Source organism: Eulemur rufifrons, chromosome 29 (genome assembly GCF_041146395.1).
Source record: "Eulemur rufifrons isolate Redbay chromosome 29, OSU_ERuf_1, whole genome shotgun sequence".
NCBI lineage: Eukaryota > Metazoa > Chordata > Mammalia > Primates > Lemuridae > Eulemur > Eulemur rufifrons.
Window position 1 is genome coordinate 46,064,974 of NC_091011.1, and position 14,219 is coordinate 46,079,192.

The 14,219-nt window shown below is 37.6% G+C and overlaps 1 protein-coding gene across 1 annotated transcript in view; it reads left to right on the forward strand.

Annotated features, from left to right (window-relative positions):
- The window catches only part of CALCR (calcitonin receptor), a 53,300-nt gene that overhangs the window by 35,837 nt on the left and 3,244 nt on the right, over positions 1–14,219 (forward strand). Inside the window, exons 7-11 of the mRNA XM_069462098.1 lie at positions 3,769–3,922; positions 9,096–9,156; positions 9,244–9,310; positions 11,289–11,507; positions 12,838–12,879. Of these exons, the coding sequence (XP_069318199.1) occupies positions 3,769–3,922; positions 9,096–9,156; positions 9,244–9,310; positions 11,289–11,507; positions 12,838–12,879 (543 nt within the window). The remainder of the gene's footprint in view (positions 1–3,768; positions 3,923–9,095; positions 9,157–9,243; positions 9,311–11,288; positions 11,508–12,837; positions 12,880–14,219) is intronic.

Genomic DNA, 14,219 nt, shown 5'->3' on the forward strand with positions numbered 1-14,219 from the left:
GACATGTTTCCCTGGAGAAACTGGAAGAAGCCCTTTCCAGTGTTTCTCAATACACACAGCACCCTGAGACTGCCTTGAGGGACACAAGACAGTTCTCTGGAGTAGCACTGTTGTAGCTCCCCAAAAAAGCTCTAAAGAGAAATTGCCCTGAAAAAAAAAAATAATCAAAAATTGCCCCCTAGGATGAAAAAGAGAACTTGAATGCTTAGAAATATCATTTAGAAATAAAAAATGATTCAGGAGGAAAAGATATGCTACTTTGACTGGAGCAAGGTAAATGCTAATCTGAAAAACACATTTTAGGCAGGAAGAACCTAGGATGAAAATAATAAGGTAAAAATCTTCCCTGAAATCTGGAGAAGTTTAGGATATGACAGACTAGATCTGATATACATTACCTTTGAAATAAACATACCACATTCCAGAGATATATTTTTATTTCTCACCATAACCTCTCCACATTTGGACTGCAGCTCAGTGCTTTGATATGTCACTGGAACAGATGGCTTTCCTAAAAATATGAAATAATCAAATGCTTAATGTAGAAATAAATTTGAAGAATATAAAGTTTGCTTGAAAATTAACTAATTATTTTAATTGAAAGTAAAGGTCTACAGAAAGAAGCAATATAGTGGAGTTGTATCCTATAGAGGTATTGGGTATTGATGTTATCCTATAAAAATAAAATCTTCATATAATCAAAATGACCCTCCCAAATTTCTTAAGTCATCCATCAAGTACAATATACATCTTTGTACAGAAATTCTTATGCACAATAAATTTTGACCATACATTGGGTTGTTTTCTGGGCATCTTTCTCTGTTGGAAACACTGAATTCCCTGATTTAAATAGCTTCTAGAATGATAAGGGACCATTTAGAAGAGGAAGGAAATGGCAATGATAAATAATATTTTCTTTTTTTGCTAAGTCTTTTTGGAAACTTTGTAAGATTAATATTGTTTTAGAAGGATATGAAAGCTACAGAAAGATGAAAAATGAAGAGTCTTTGACTCTACAAAATGTGAAATAATTCACCTTTCCTTGATTACATATTCAAACTATTCAGACATCTCATTCTCCCATGCCATATTCCAAAACACAATTCACAACTTCAAATAATGAGGTAAGGGAAAGAAAACTCTTCTTAACATCCCTCATCTCATCAGATCTAGTATATCCCATTTTTTAAATAACTGGATTCAATGACGTTTATAATGAATGATAAACACACACTTCCACCTACGTCGCAAAGAATGGAAACACTTGTAGACTCTTTTCGCATGAAACAAAAACTAATTCTGAAAGCACTTCTCCAGTATTAATACTTCAAAACCATTTTGCAATCAAAATTCTTTCTTATGGATAGGGACAGGCTGGGAAAGGATGAGACTTAATTGTTAACTCCACGCAGTAGGACCCTTGCCAGTGTGTTTTCTCTGTAATGTTTTTTCTGAGGAAATGCAGTTTGGGATGGTGGAGTGAGGAAAAGGGACTCTGTGTCTATTTGATTCAGCCAAAAGCTGGTTTTCTTTTAATTGAAATGATAAGGGGAGCAGCAAAAAAAAAAAAAAAAAAAAAAACCTTTAAACATGTCTCATGTAAAGATGGCCATTGTAGAAAAATATTTCAGTTGCCTATATAAATAGTACTTCAGTGGAGAACATCCATCTTAGTGCCACATGTAATTAAATGTAGCTGATACATAAGGCTTGCATCTCTTCTTTATAAGAAAAAAGTGACTAGGGATTTTACGTGTATTAAGTTCAAGGGCCTTGAAAAGTTCTGGATAATTTGCATGCAGTGTAAATAGTTGAAAAATGTGAACTATTGTTACAAAGTGAAAGCTAGTGTATTATCAAAATTTAACTATGTTTACAGGCAACTGTATTTTTAAATATTTTATTTGAACATTAGCTCAAGACCAGAAAGGTATTAAAATACACTGCAAATCCTGAGAACAGGAAGTGCTCTCAGAAATAGTCTTTGCATACAGCTGGGGGCACATACACGTACACATGCCCAGTTTGAAGTGCAAAGGCAAACACTTGTTCTGCCAGGACTACGGGAGATAATGACAGGGCATAGCAGACCTTAGGGACTGCCACCTTCTAAAGAACCCTTGCTCCAAACTGCGAAAAACATGACAAAGGCTCAAGATGGTCCCCTAGGGATCCAGTCCAGCATTGTAAGCTTTCTGTCCAAGTCAGCAGCCTGACCCCTTCAGATATGTACTGATCTTTGCAGACATTTGCAAGAACGGTAGTGCTGTTAGGTAAAAAGGACCCTGGCATTTATTTGTCAGATCTTGGATAAGCAGCTCTTGCTTGGGTGCTTGAAGAAAAAATATTGAATTAGGAGTCAAAACATTTTCCTTGAACAACACTATAAACACTACCTAAAGCCATAGTCATTTCAATTTAATAAGCATCTGCTGCTCACCTTCTGTATAAATATTATTGGGTTTAAGTCTTGAGGGTGAAGATGGAGGGGGCAGCAGAGACATAAAGATGAGTCAGGTGGACATGTATTTAACAGAAATTACATGTTCACTCAATATGTAATCTAGATATATATTAAATAAAATTTGATGAAAAAATAACCTGGCAAGTTTAACCTACATATAGACCACAAATCTTTATTATTCGGGGTCTTTTAAAACATCTTTTCCTTCAAGTAAAATATTTAGAAATTGACTTATTGATTCTTCCCTTGCTCAAGTAAACATAACTTCACATTCTTCCTTCTGTTCAAAAGTGAACTGATGAGAAAACTTTTTTTAGAACCTTCAGGGAAATGTACATAATTATGCTTAATCACTAGAGATCACTCTGAACAAATAGGAAAGTTTGTTTCTGTTTTAAAATAAGACTTGTCAGACACAAAATTGACAGCTTTGATTCAGTGCAAATTATTGAGTTAGTACTATTTAGACCACTTCAAACTAATTTTTCAATATTTTGAGTTACTTATTAATATGTTTGTGTAGTGAAGGATGTTGTTTTCACTGTTTGCCATAAGTCTTCAAACATACCCATTTGGCACCTCAATAACTAAAAAGACAGGAGAGATACTCTTTGCATGCTCTTCATTTTGCTTCAGTATTGTCCATGTGAATTTGAAAAGTAAATTTATAGGCAGCCACCTCTTTTATTATAAATTAGCTTGTATTGCAGCCCCCCCAAAATGCAAAAGTTGGAAGAAGAGCAGAATATTTGGCAGTTCTCATTAATGTGATCGACTTTGGCAGAATCTGCTAACCCACTCCTTCTTCCTTCTTGATTTTCACACAAAATGAGTAGATTATTTCATGTCAATAACACAAACCCCACTAGTTTGATTCATTTCTTCTTCTTTGACTTAGGTGCCAGGCTTTGCTATGTGCCTAAGAAAAGAATTTTAACAGTCTTAAAGTTGGTTGGAAAACCTCAGTTCTGTAATTCCAATTTCATTTTTAATCAAATAATTATAAAAGCTCTCTGGCACATGTAGCGGAAAAGATATATTTGTTTAAGTCATGTGCCCAATGAAGAAAACTGCAAGATCCCCTCTTGAAAATGACATTATTGTTCAACAAATTTTGTTTTATCGAAACATGATCCGATAATGAAGGCACTGAATGGTGATACAACTCATCAAAGCCAGACTTTTGGGGAAACTGCCTTGCAAACTGAATGCAGATACCTTGACTCCTTTTCACGTTTACCCTCTGTTCACTGTCAGAGCTTTACTCGTATCTTCCTCTGAGTCTCTTCATTCCTGTCTGACAGGTGAGCTGCAAGATTCTGCATTTCTTCAACCAGTACATGATGGCCTGCAACTATTTCTGGATGCTCTGTGAGGGGATCTATCTCCATACCCTCATTGTGGTGGCTGTGTTCGTCGAGAAGCAGAAACTGTGGTGGTATTACCTCTTAGGCTGGGGTATGTATTTCCTCCAGCTGACTTTTGAGCCACCTTCACCTCTGTACGTTTTCAGTCTTCTTCTAGTCTTGGTCTCAGAGGACAGACTCAGGGGCCCAGGTCCTTCAAGGATGGATGGGATGCAGGTGCTGGCAGTTCAGTCTCCAGGAGAGCTTGGGGGATGCCTTTACCAGTCTCAATCAAACTGTGGTGAACATGAGGCTCAGCACAGAAAAGGGAAGGCGTGGCTATAAGGGTGACTTGAAGGAACACACCCAGCTAATGGAGGGACACAAAACATGCCCTGACTGAGAGAAGATGTGATTAGGCCTCCTTCTACTTTATGCATCACACCCTTGTAGAGCAAAGGAGGATTTCACATTTTGAATGCTATGCCTCTCCGACCCTTGCCCCATTTCTTTTCCTACGAGGATTTCTTCCTATCATTTCATTAGCAGGACTCCTCCAGTGAAAGGTCAGGAAATAGAGTCCAGCTAAGAGGCAGATATAACCACATGGGCCTGCACATATAACCTCCCTAACATCATAGCACATGGCAATGGCTTTGGAAAGCTGAGGGTTGGATTGTCTGTGACATAGGTGTAGATAGATGCTGAAGCAATAAGAGAAAACAAGTGCTAGGACAAAAACACTGGTAAGGCTGCCTTATCAAAAAAAGACACTTGCCTTGAAACTTCTATACCAGAGGAAGAACTTGTGGACCATCCCACACCGACTGGAGAGCGGGGGGCTTCCACTGCAGGGTGGCTGTGAGTGGCTGCGACTCTCAGAGCAGAGGCCGTGAGTGGCCTTCAGCTAAGCCTGTCTTTAATGCAGCAGGTGGGCAAGCCCCAAAAATACTGGTAAGGGAGGAAAGATTTAGTGAGGAGGGAGGATGATCCAAGGGATTTTTAAAAATCCCAGCCTTTGTGTTTAAAGCCCTACCCAATGAGCATTGTTACCAACTTTATAGAAATGTGCCTGGGAAGTCATGTTAAGCACCGAAGTCTTTTCCACAGTCTGTACACCCCGGGGTTTGTTTCTATAACACCCCTCCATAACAGGAATATAGGGGTTTTAACCAAATACATTGCCCAAACCCAATGGAATAATCCTATAATGGTGGATCAGTGAGGCAGATAGGTAAGATGCCTCAAGATTAAACTGATGATGCTACAACTCTTTGATTGCAAGTAACAGAAAGATGTTCTAACGTACACAAAAATAGAGAAATTGTCAAAATCTAGAGCATCTCATGGAAGCCAAAGTCGGAAACATGGCCAGGTGAATAAAAGGGCTGTAACCTGAGACCAGATAACCAGGAGTCTCTCTCCGTTTGTCCTTTGTCTTTGCTTGTCTCCAGATTTTGCTTTAACCGTGCTCTTTCTCTGCACACCATAGACCACAGGGTCTCTGTTCCCCCAACTCTCCTGGTAAATATAGTCCACTCCATGGTTTCCTGAGTTCTCAAATTTTTGTTCCAGGCACTCACAGAGACTAAATGCCCACCTTAAAGTCCCAATTCTGAATAGCAGGACAAGAGAATCTGATTGGTCCAACTGAAAGCAAGTGGCCTGCCCTGTTTCAATGAACCATGGCCAAGAAAATTAAGGAGGATGTTAGCACATAGTGCAAACATGTCTGGGAATGGGCGAACAATCCAGAAAAACAGGAAAGGGGTCCTTGTGAGCTGGATAGGCCATTTAGAATATACACCAAACCACCTCACCTGTGCTGGCTGCTCCCCTATCAAGGGGCAGCAGCAACAACAGCCTGTTTCCTTAACCATCCAGTGAGGCTGAAATCAGGCTTATGAGTATCCTGCCATTTCCACGTGGTATGTCCACCTGCTCTTTCCTGTTCTCAAAGCAGGCCAGAATGCAACCAAAATGGCCTCTTACTATTTTTTTTTTCTTTTAGCCGTAGCCTTCCACAGACACTAATCTTTCCTTTCCCTAGCCTTCTCAGCCTCATGTACACCCTCTCAAAAATTTCTAGACTACCTAACACTGGTAACGCCAGGAATCAACTAGATACAATTTAACTGCCCCCCACCAATGGCAATTCGGATCATCACGATAGTAATAATTGGTGCTAATCAAATGCCTTCCAATTTAAGACCTGAAAATAACATTCCATCCCAAGCCCACCACAGACACATACGTTATTTGTCAGATCTATTTTATTTATTTCCTTTGAAATAAAATCTATGGCATACTTCTTGCACCAGTTTTGACTATTCAAACACATCTATCTGCCACACTCAGAAAATTTTCCATGGGAAAAAAAAGGGCTATAAATTTATTCTTTCCTGTGACATTCAGCAGAGATGAGGGCACCTGAAAGGAACAATTTATACTGCTCTTTTCACATGGATGCATTGTGAATTAGTTATAAAACTTTTTGGCATCATAATAGACAACTCAATGAAGATATCTGCTTAACACGCAGAAACAATTCAAAGGAAAAAAGGAACGAGCTGTTTGACTGTATCAAAAAGAAGGCAATGATAATAAGTAAAATATTTATATGATATCTTAACCTTCCTTAATCAGTAAATATTGAAAACATCATCAAAATGATTTAAGTAGAATCCTAAAGAACACAACACTCAGTAAGCTAAGCACAGAATGGAGATTTGCTAATCAATAGGTATAATGCAAGATTAATAAATTCTAGAGATCTACTGCACCTATTGTGCCTATAGGTTACAATATTGTATTATACACTTAAAAATCTGTTAAGAGAGTAGATCTCATGTTAACTGTTCTTACTACAGTAAAATAAAAATTTAAATTAAAAAATTAGAGGGATTTGCACTTCTGTAGATAGACTTTTGGAAAGACATTGTCAGCAAAATTGCTTTAAAATGTGTTTTTATTTAGCATGCCAAAGCTCAGTCTATCTTTCTCCACTCCTACACACACACACACACACACACACACACCCCAAAATTCCACCAAACTTGTTACCATTAAGAAATCACAGTGCCAAATCTGAACTCTGAAAACAAAATTGAGACATGATATACTGACATATTTTAAAGCAACTTTGGGCAAGCATTGTTTCTGGGTGGGAAGAAAGCAAGTAAAATTGCTACCAAATAACTTCTCAAGAAAAAACAGTTTCACAAAAACTTTAAAGAATTTAATGGGGCAGAAAAGAAATCTCTACTAGATAATATTTTCATTGTCCTTTTGAAATTCTTTTCACACTGAGACAGTATGACAGGTTCTAAATTTACAATGCCGGGGGAAAAAAAGGCGTATGCTAAATGCTTTGAAAAGAATCTTTAAAGTTGGACTGCAGAAAACTTGGCCCAAAAGAGCCCAAGTCCTAGGACTATTTATTTACAGCTAATGTAAAGCCCACCCATTTAGCTCAGCTGTGAATAATGTTACCAACTCCAGGATTTGAAACCAATCTCAGAGAAGTATAAGAGACATTGTAAACATCACCCTCTGGGCGAACAAGTATCTGGTGGTGAAATTCTCCCCAAAAGAAAATGAAAGAATGGTTCTTTTCAGCAGTTACTCCCTACCAAGTCTGCATGGCACCACTTAGTGGTCGATTTCTTTCAAATTGAAGCAACTTCAAATACTGAAGTTTAGTTCTTAGAAAAATCATTTATTTTCCGGCACTCTTCAAATTGATTCTTCGCCTTGCTAGTTTCCCCCTTGTTAGAAATCAAAGGAAGGAAAATCCCCCCATGGACTTTTACATTGAACAAGTAGAATTTATCTAATCTCCCGGAAAAAAAAAAGAATCCTACAGAGAGAGGATTATTCTCACCCTCGCCATGTTTGGTGGGAGGGATGTGTTGTTATGGATCTTGGGGCCTGGAGGGAGAAGAGGAAGAAGAAAGAAAAAACAAACTGCATAAAAAAGGCATCATAGCTAAAGGAAGCTGAGACGTCCTAGGAGTTAAAAGGGGTGGGGGTCTGCACTCCTCCATGTAAAGTAGAAAACACTTTCCTTTACACAAAATGGTGAAATAGGATTGAGATTTCCATACGCCTATCTTGCTACTTCTAAAACATGTATTTCAGAATAAATCCAGAGAATGAGTTTCTGTTTCTGAACCCAAGCGGGGAAATTGTATGTTAGAAGTGCTGTGAAAAACACGATCATGTTTTGTGTAAACAGCCAAACTCAAAATTATTTCAAGCCAAACATTAAATCGATGGTCCTATTGAATTATATGCTTCATGGGTTTAGAAGCTGAAGTTATTCTTGGGTAAAAACTCAGTACTTTGAGACATTCTCTTTTTGCATATAAGTCACAGAAAATAAAAATGTGTAGATTTAATTCTCTCCTGAGACACGTTTCTGAATCTGATGATAATAACAAAACCTCTTTCTACAGATGTCTCAATCAAATCAAACACTATTCTATTGTTTGTAGGTATACTGGAATAAAAAGAGAATCTTTTTTAATGAAAATCACAACTTTATTCTAGGTTACATTTATAGAATGAAAATTGATTTTAAAAAAGATGTAACCTAGCAAGATGCATTGCCAGTAACGATCTCCATTGTTCCACTTATAAATTTGAAATTCTTTTTTACTAGCACTTTTGAGTTTAGTCAGGGAAGTGGATGCCGAGCTGTCTTCATAAAGGTTTTATAGCAAGAACTTTAAGAGGGTAAGGAATACACTGGCTTCTCTGAAGTGTTCGTACTAAAAGGAAAACAGGATCAATGCATGTGATATAAACAAAGGGCTCCAGGAAATAATGTGAGCATCAGCTAAGGCTTTCCAAGCAGACTACTGCTTCCATACACTGTTCCGGGTCACATCCTTCCGGGGTGACCCAGCTCCTCTGCCCGAAAGCCCAGTTCACCCACAATGAAAGGCTTTCTGGTTTCGGTTAATAGTCAGCAGCAGCAGCAGCATAGATATAACAATAGTAGCAATAGTCATAGTGTACCTACTACATTAGGTAATTTGTAAAAGGCTTTTAATTATCTGGATGCTCTTAACCAAATCCTCTGAAAGCACATGCCGTTCTAACAGGGAGCATTTTTAACTGCCTTGACCAAAGATAATTTGTGCGAAAATATCAGGGGAATATCTTGACAGACACAGTAAATTCGCCAGTATTTTTGCAAGTATACAACCATTTTCCATGCAACTGTATTTATGTCTTATGACCAAGAAACCAAGTGTGAGTTGTACATTTCACATTTTTAGGGTTCCCGCTGGTGCCAACCACTATCCATGCTATTACCCGGGCCCTGTACTTCAATGACAAGTAAGTACTATGGTAGTTTTTAAGTGAACATATTCATAAATAAAATCAATGCATTTGTATTGATGTGTTCTCCCCTCTTTTTTTCAGCTGCTGGCTGAGTATGGACACCAGTTTGCTTTACATAATCCATGGCCCTGTCATGGCAGCATTAGTGGTGAGAATTGTTTCTTAAATCCATTATGAACAGTGTTATCTCTTTGTTGAGACTTCTGTGAATATGAATCCATGTAGCATATGTATTATAACTTCAAAATGAATCCAACTTAATGATGTTCTATAGTAAGAATAACAATTTCACTTTAAAGCCTTCAAAAATGCCTTTTATTTATACATGGGGGAGTTACATGAGCTCACTTTCATACACACTATAACAGTAATGTAGCTTATTTTTTAAGACTTCTATAACTAAATTCTCCTAGGTAAAGGTTAAGGCTGAGGGGCTACAGGAATGGTGAAAAAGTGTTGCTGATAAAGAAAGTGAGATACCATAAACGATGTCATCCCTTTTCCCTAGACCCGATACTACAAAACCATCTTCTTTTTCATCTTTGGTACATGAGCGATCATCATAACTACCACCGATCACACATGTGAAATATTTTAGGCATTTCACACACATTGCCATGCTGTTCCTAAAAACAATCCTCTAAAGTCTATCGAGGGTCATTTTACTCTTTAAGACAATGACACCCAATGACTATAGTAATCTCACTCAAAAATCACAGAACTAGTAAGAAGTTTGGACATGGGGGCTGGGGACAATGGAGAATGTGACTGATTCTTAATCCAAGTTCTTTATTTCTACCCACGGCTTACTACATATTGGTCAGTATCAGAACCAACAATTTAATAATTCATTCTTATTTTTCCCATTAACCTCAAAGACAGTGTTTTCTTCAGATAAGAGTGAGAAAAATGAAAACAGTCTTGAGTCATAGACCAATGTCCTACTCCATTGAAAAAGCATCCATTAGAAACTGATCAAACTAGGTTATCATCCACACTGTCTTCTAACTTTCCTGGCCTTTCCAACAGAAATTAAATTTCTTCAGAGCAGTGATGTACTCACAAGCTCAGCCGTGCTCACAGGGATCCACTGATGTGGGTCTTGAACCTTTATAACATACTCTGAGGGTTCAATTATTACCGACGATCTCTTTTCATTCTTGAAATTTTGGGGTGATAACAGTTACTTCTATTCCAGGTAGAAAAATCATTCTAACTATTTTTAAAATAAATTGTCAATTAAATTTTAAAAGCAACTTTGGTTTCAAAACTAACCCTCACAGCCAAAAATAGTTTGTGACCCAGAAGGTGTCAATTTCCTATTTTTTTTAATTTATATGTAACATTCTTTTTCCATTGTGTCCATTGGTTTGGTGGAGATCATGTTTCATATCAAAATAAAATTAAAAGTACCCTTCAATTTCTCTAGATAAATAATCTTATGTCTTATGAACCAATACATATAAAATTGATCTAATATTTTAATTTTATATGTTAGTGTTGTATAAATGGTCTTTAGAGTGGTCTTTGGAGTGGTTGTTCCACAGGTGCAAACATTTATCTAAACTTCTCAAATGTACGCCTAAAGTCTGCAATTTATTGAACATAAATTATACCTCAATGAAAATATTTCCTTTTTAAAATGTTATTTTTAAAGAAAGCTAAGTGATTTGTCTCCATTACATAAACTTTACAGATGAATTTTTCAGTCCTCATTTCACTTTCAGTCAAGTAGTCCTGGCTATGGGGAAAATCCTGATAGTGGGAAACAGGAAGGCAGGATCTAAACGTGGTGTTTTCCACACACCTTTGTAAAAGTTATAAAATCAGAATAAAGAATAGACATCCTCATTAGAGTTGAACCTAATATATTTACATGTACAGGGAAAATATTTTCTTATTTAAGAAAAACAAAACATGAATATAGGTCTGGAAAGAGTCTTTGGTTATACTGATGTTCAGAGTCCCAGGAATGCAGAGCAGATCGTGGCACCTCTCAGTCAGACTCTCGTGTTCTATGTAGGTGACATCTGTTCCCCACATTGGATAAACAACAGTGGAGAACAGTGGGTGTCATTAAGTGGTGCTTAGCTGGATGATTTGCTCATAACATCATATCTTTGCAGATCAACTTCTTCTTTCTGCTGAACATTGTCCGGGTGCTTGTGACCAAAATGCGGCAAACCCATGAGGCGGAATCGTACATGTACCTGAAGGCTGTGAAGGCCACTTTGGTCCTTGTGCCCCTGCTGGGAATCCAGTTTGTTGTCTTTCCCTGGAGACCTTCCAACCAGGTGCTTGGGAAGATCTATGATTACGTCATGCATTCTCTGATTCATTTCCAGGTAAGGAAACCAACAGTGTATTTATTCAACCACTGTGCTTATTCAGCTAGTTGATCTAACTCTAAGGCCCATGATCTTAAATGTCACAACACAGCCTCCAATTCAAGAAGCCCAGCCAAATATCTGAAGGACATCAGGTTTTTTGAGATTCTTTCTTCCTTCTTCTTTCTGGACCTGCTTTCCTATCACTCCCAGAGCCCTCAGTTGGTCCCACCCAGGCATATCCTTTCTGGTCAAACATGCAATAATTGTCAGACCTTCCTTTATAAATAAATGCTGACTCTGGGGTAAGGGGGAGTAATGAATGTGCACAAAGCTGCCCATGCCTCCTGCTCTATCACCCTCCCTTTGTCTGGCAAATGTCAGGAATCCATCCACGACACTTCAGTGCCCATAAAGGGAAGTCGTGTCCAGGTCTCTCCTTATGCAGGAGAGAATGGAGTGGACTCTCAGGGGCTGTCCTGGACTGCTCGGTGTCTGCAACAGTGGAAAGGAGAACAGCTGCCTCATTTCCATTCACTTTGCCCCATATCCAAAGTCCCATTGAAAGCATAATGCTAGATATTTTGAGAACAAGATAGGGCATGGAGGGTCCTAAGGCAGAGGTGACTCTACCACAGGCTCTTAGGCCCACATTTTGCTGTCTCAATTAAAAATTTCAAATTAGTTTTATTGTCTACTGTAGGGTTGATGTGAGAATGAGGCCAAAATTAACAGGGCTAAAAAGAAAGTTTAGGGACTGTGTTCATAATTTGAGCTATTGTTTTGGTCATAATTAAAACTTGGGCACAAGAAGTCTTACAAGTAGTGACCAGGATTTCAGAGCTTATTTAGTCCGTGTCCTTATTTGAGCTTGGCTGTGGGTATAGTAGTGCACTAGTTCACCATGACACCACAGGACACAGTCAGGCCCACAGTCACCCATAATGACACTCAGGCTTGTAAAAGATTTCTCTACTGAACTCTACAAAATCTCAGTTTTTAAATTTTTTAAGTATAATTTTTTTTCAAATGCACTATAATCAGCATATTCTGCCATAAATCTCCATGTTAAAGGGAGAAGTATATTAAACAGATTTACTAGAGTTGTCCTTTAGCCAAACAAAAGCATTCTAACAAGAAAAATACATTTTGTAATGGAATATCTTGTAGTGTAGCAATAAATGTGAGTGCTAGGTAATTCTTTTTCTTACCTTTTGACTTCATCGAACCTTGACTTGCTATTGCAATAGTGGAATGTTCCTCTCCAGGCAGTCTATTTATATTGGTTACTAAACAACGTAATACACGCAAAAATAACTTCAACTCTATTTTTCTTTCTCTTTTTTAGGGATTCTTTGTGGCGATTATCTACTGCTTCTGCAACAATGAGGTAAGCATGCATTTTATAAAATACTGTCACCTGTTTATATAAAGCCAGCATCTTATAGTTTTCAAGAGGCCTCCATACACATTTCATCTGATCTTATTTCTACAGTTGACCTCATAGGGTTTTGTAACTAGCAGCACTGGGGTTTTTTTTTCCATTACTCCAAGCTAGATCTTATCTACGAATATGTGGTACAATTGCATATACTATCTGGACAGGCAGCTAAGTTATACTTTCCTTGGGTTTCATCTTGAACTATTCAGCACCCCCAGCGGTAATAGTGAGAACTATTCTGGATTCCCACAGAAAGAAGAGTCATATCCCTAATCCCTTTGGAAAACCCAAGCTCTCGCTAGGGCAGAGCCAGTATCCACCCAGTTTGTCCTAGTTCCTGCCTTCTTTTCCAGTTGTGTGGTGCCAGTGTCATACCACTTTTTCAACATTTCAAAAATCACCCTGAAGTTAAGACTCAAAAAGGATTCTTAAATAAATAATCCATTATCTGAATATTTATTTAGATCAGTAGAATCTAGAGATTCATACAGTGTTCTTAGTTTTTTTTTTTTAGCCAAAATACCCTTTCTTCAAACAAAATCTTGCCTGGGAGCTCAATTTGTAAAATACAAAAGTGGAACTGTTATTGCCCCAGAAGTTCTTTCAAAGAGCTTCCTTGGTTTCAGGAAACACAATTTAAAAGCTCCCTCCTTTTTCAGGTGAAAAATCTACGCCCCAGAAAGATCATGTGACTTGCCTAATGTCGCAAACGCAGTTGCTGTTATAACCAGAACTGGAACACAGATTTTCTGATTCTCAATTAAATTAACTAATCCCAATTAAATTATCTGTGTATATAATTTCTCCCTGGGGCTTTGTTAGTATACTTTCTCTAGTAATGTATAACTTACAATGCAAAAGCATTTTTGAACATTTTAAATCAGTTCCTCTTAAGAATAGTTCTATACAAAATAAATCACATTTTGTGAAGACACCAACATATTATTTTCCTATTGGTAATTAGAAATGTTTTCTAACCATTATTAGTTAATATTTAATTTATTCTCTATTCTTTATTTCTTAGTTAAATATTTAACAAGCACCTAAAATATTTTGCTATTCTGTGACCTGTTTGTATCCACCTCCAACATCGACATAGCAAAGTTTTTATTGTACCCTTTTCACTGGTACATTTTATTCCTTTCTTCATCCATTCATCCATCAACTTGTTCCTTCATTCAACAAAAATATATTGTCCATTCATTAGTGCTACGGGGTAAACTAGGGTCCTAGTATAGAAATGAAAAACATCCTTCTGTTGCCAGGTGTTAAAATGTCCCCCCTTTTTT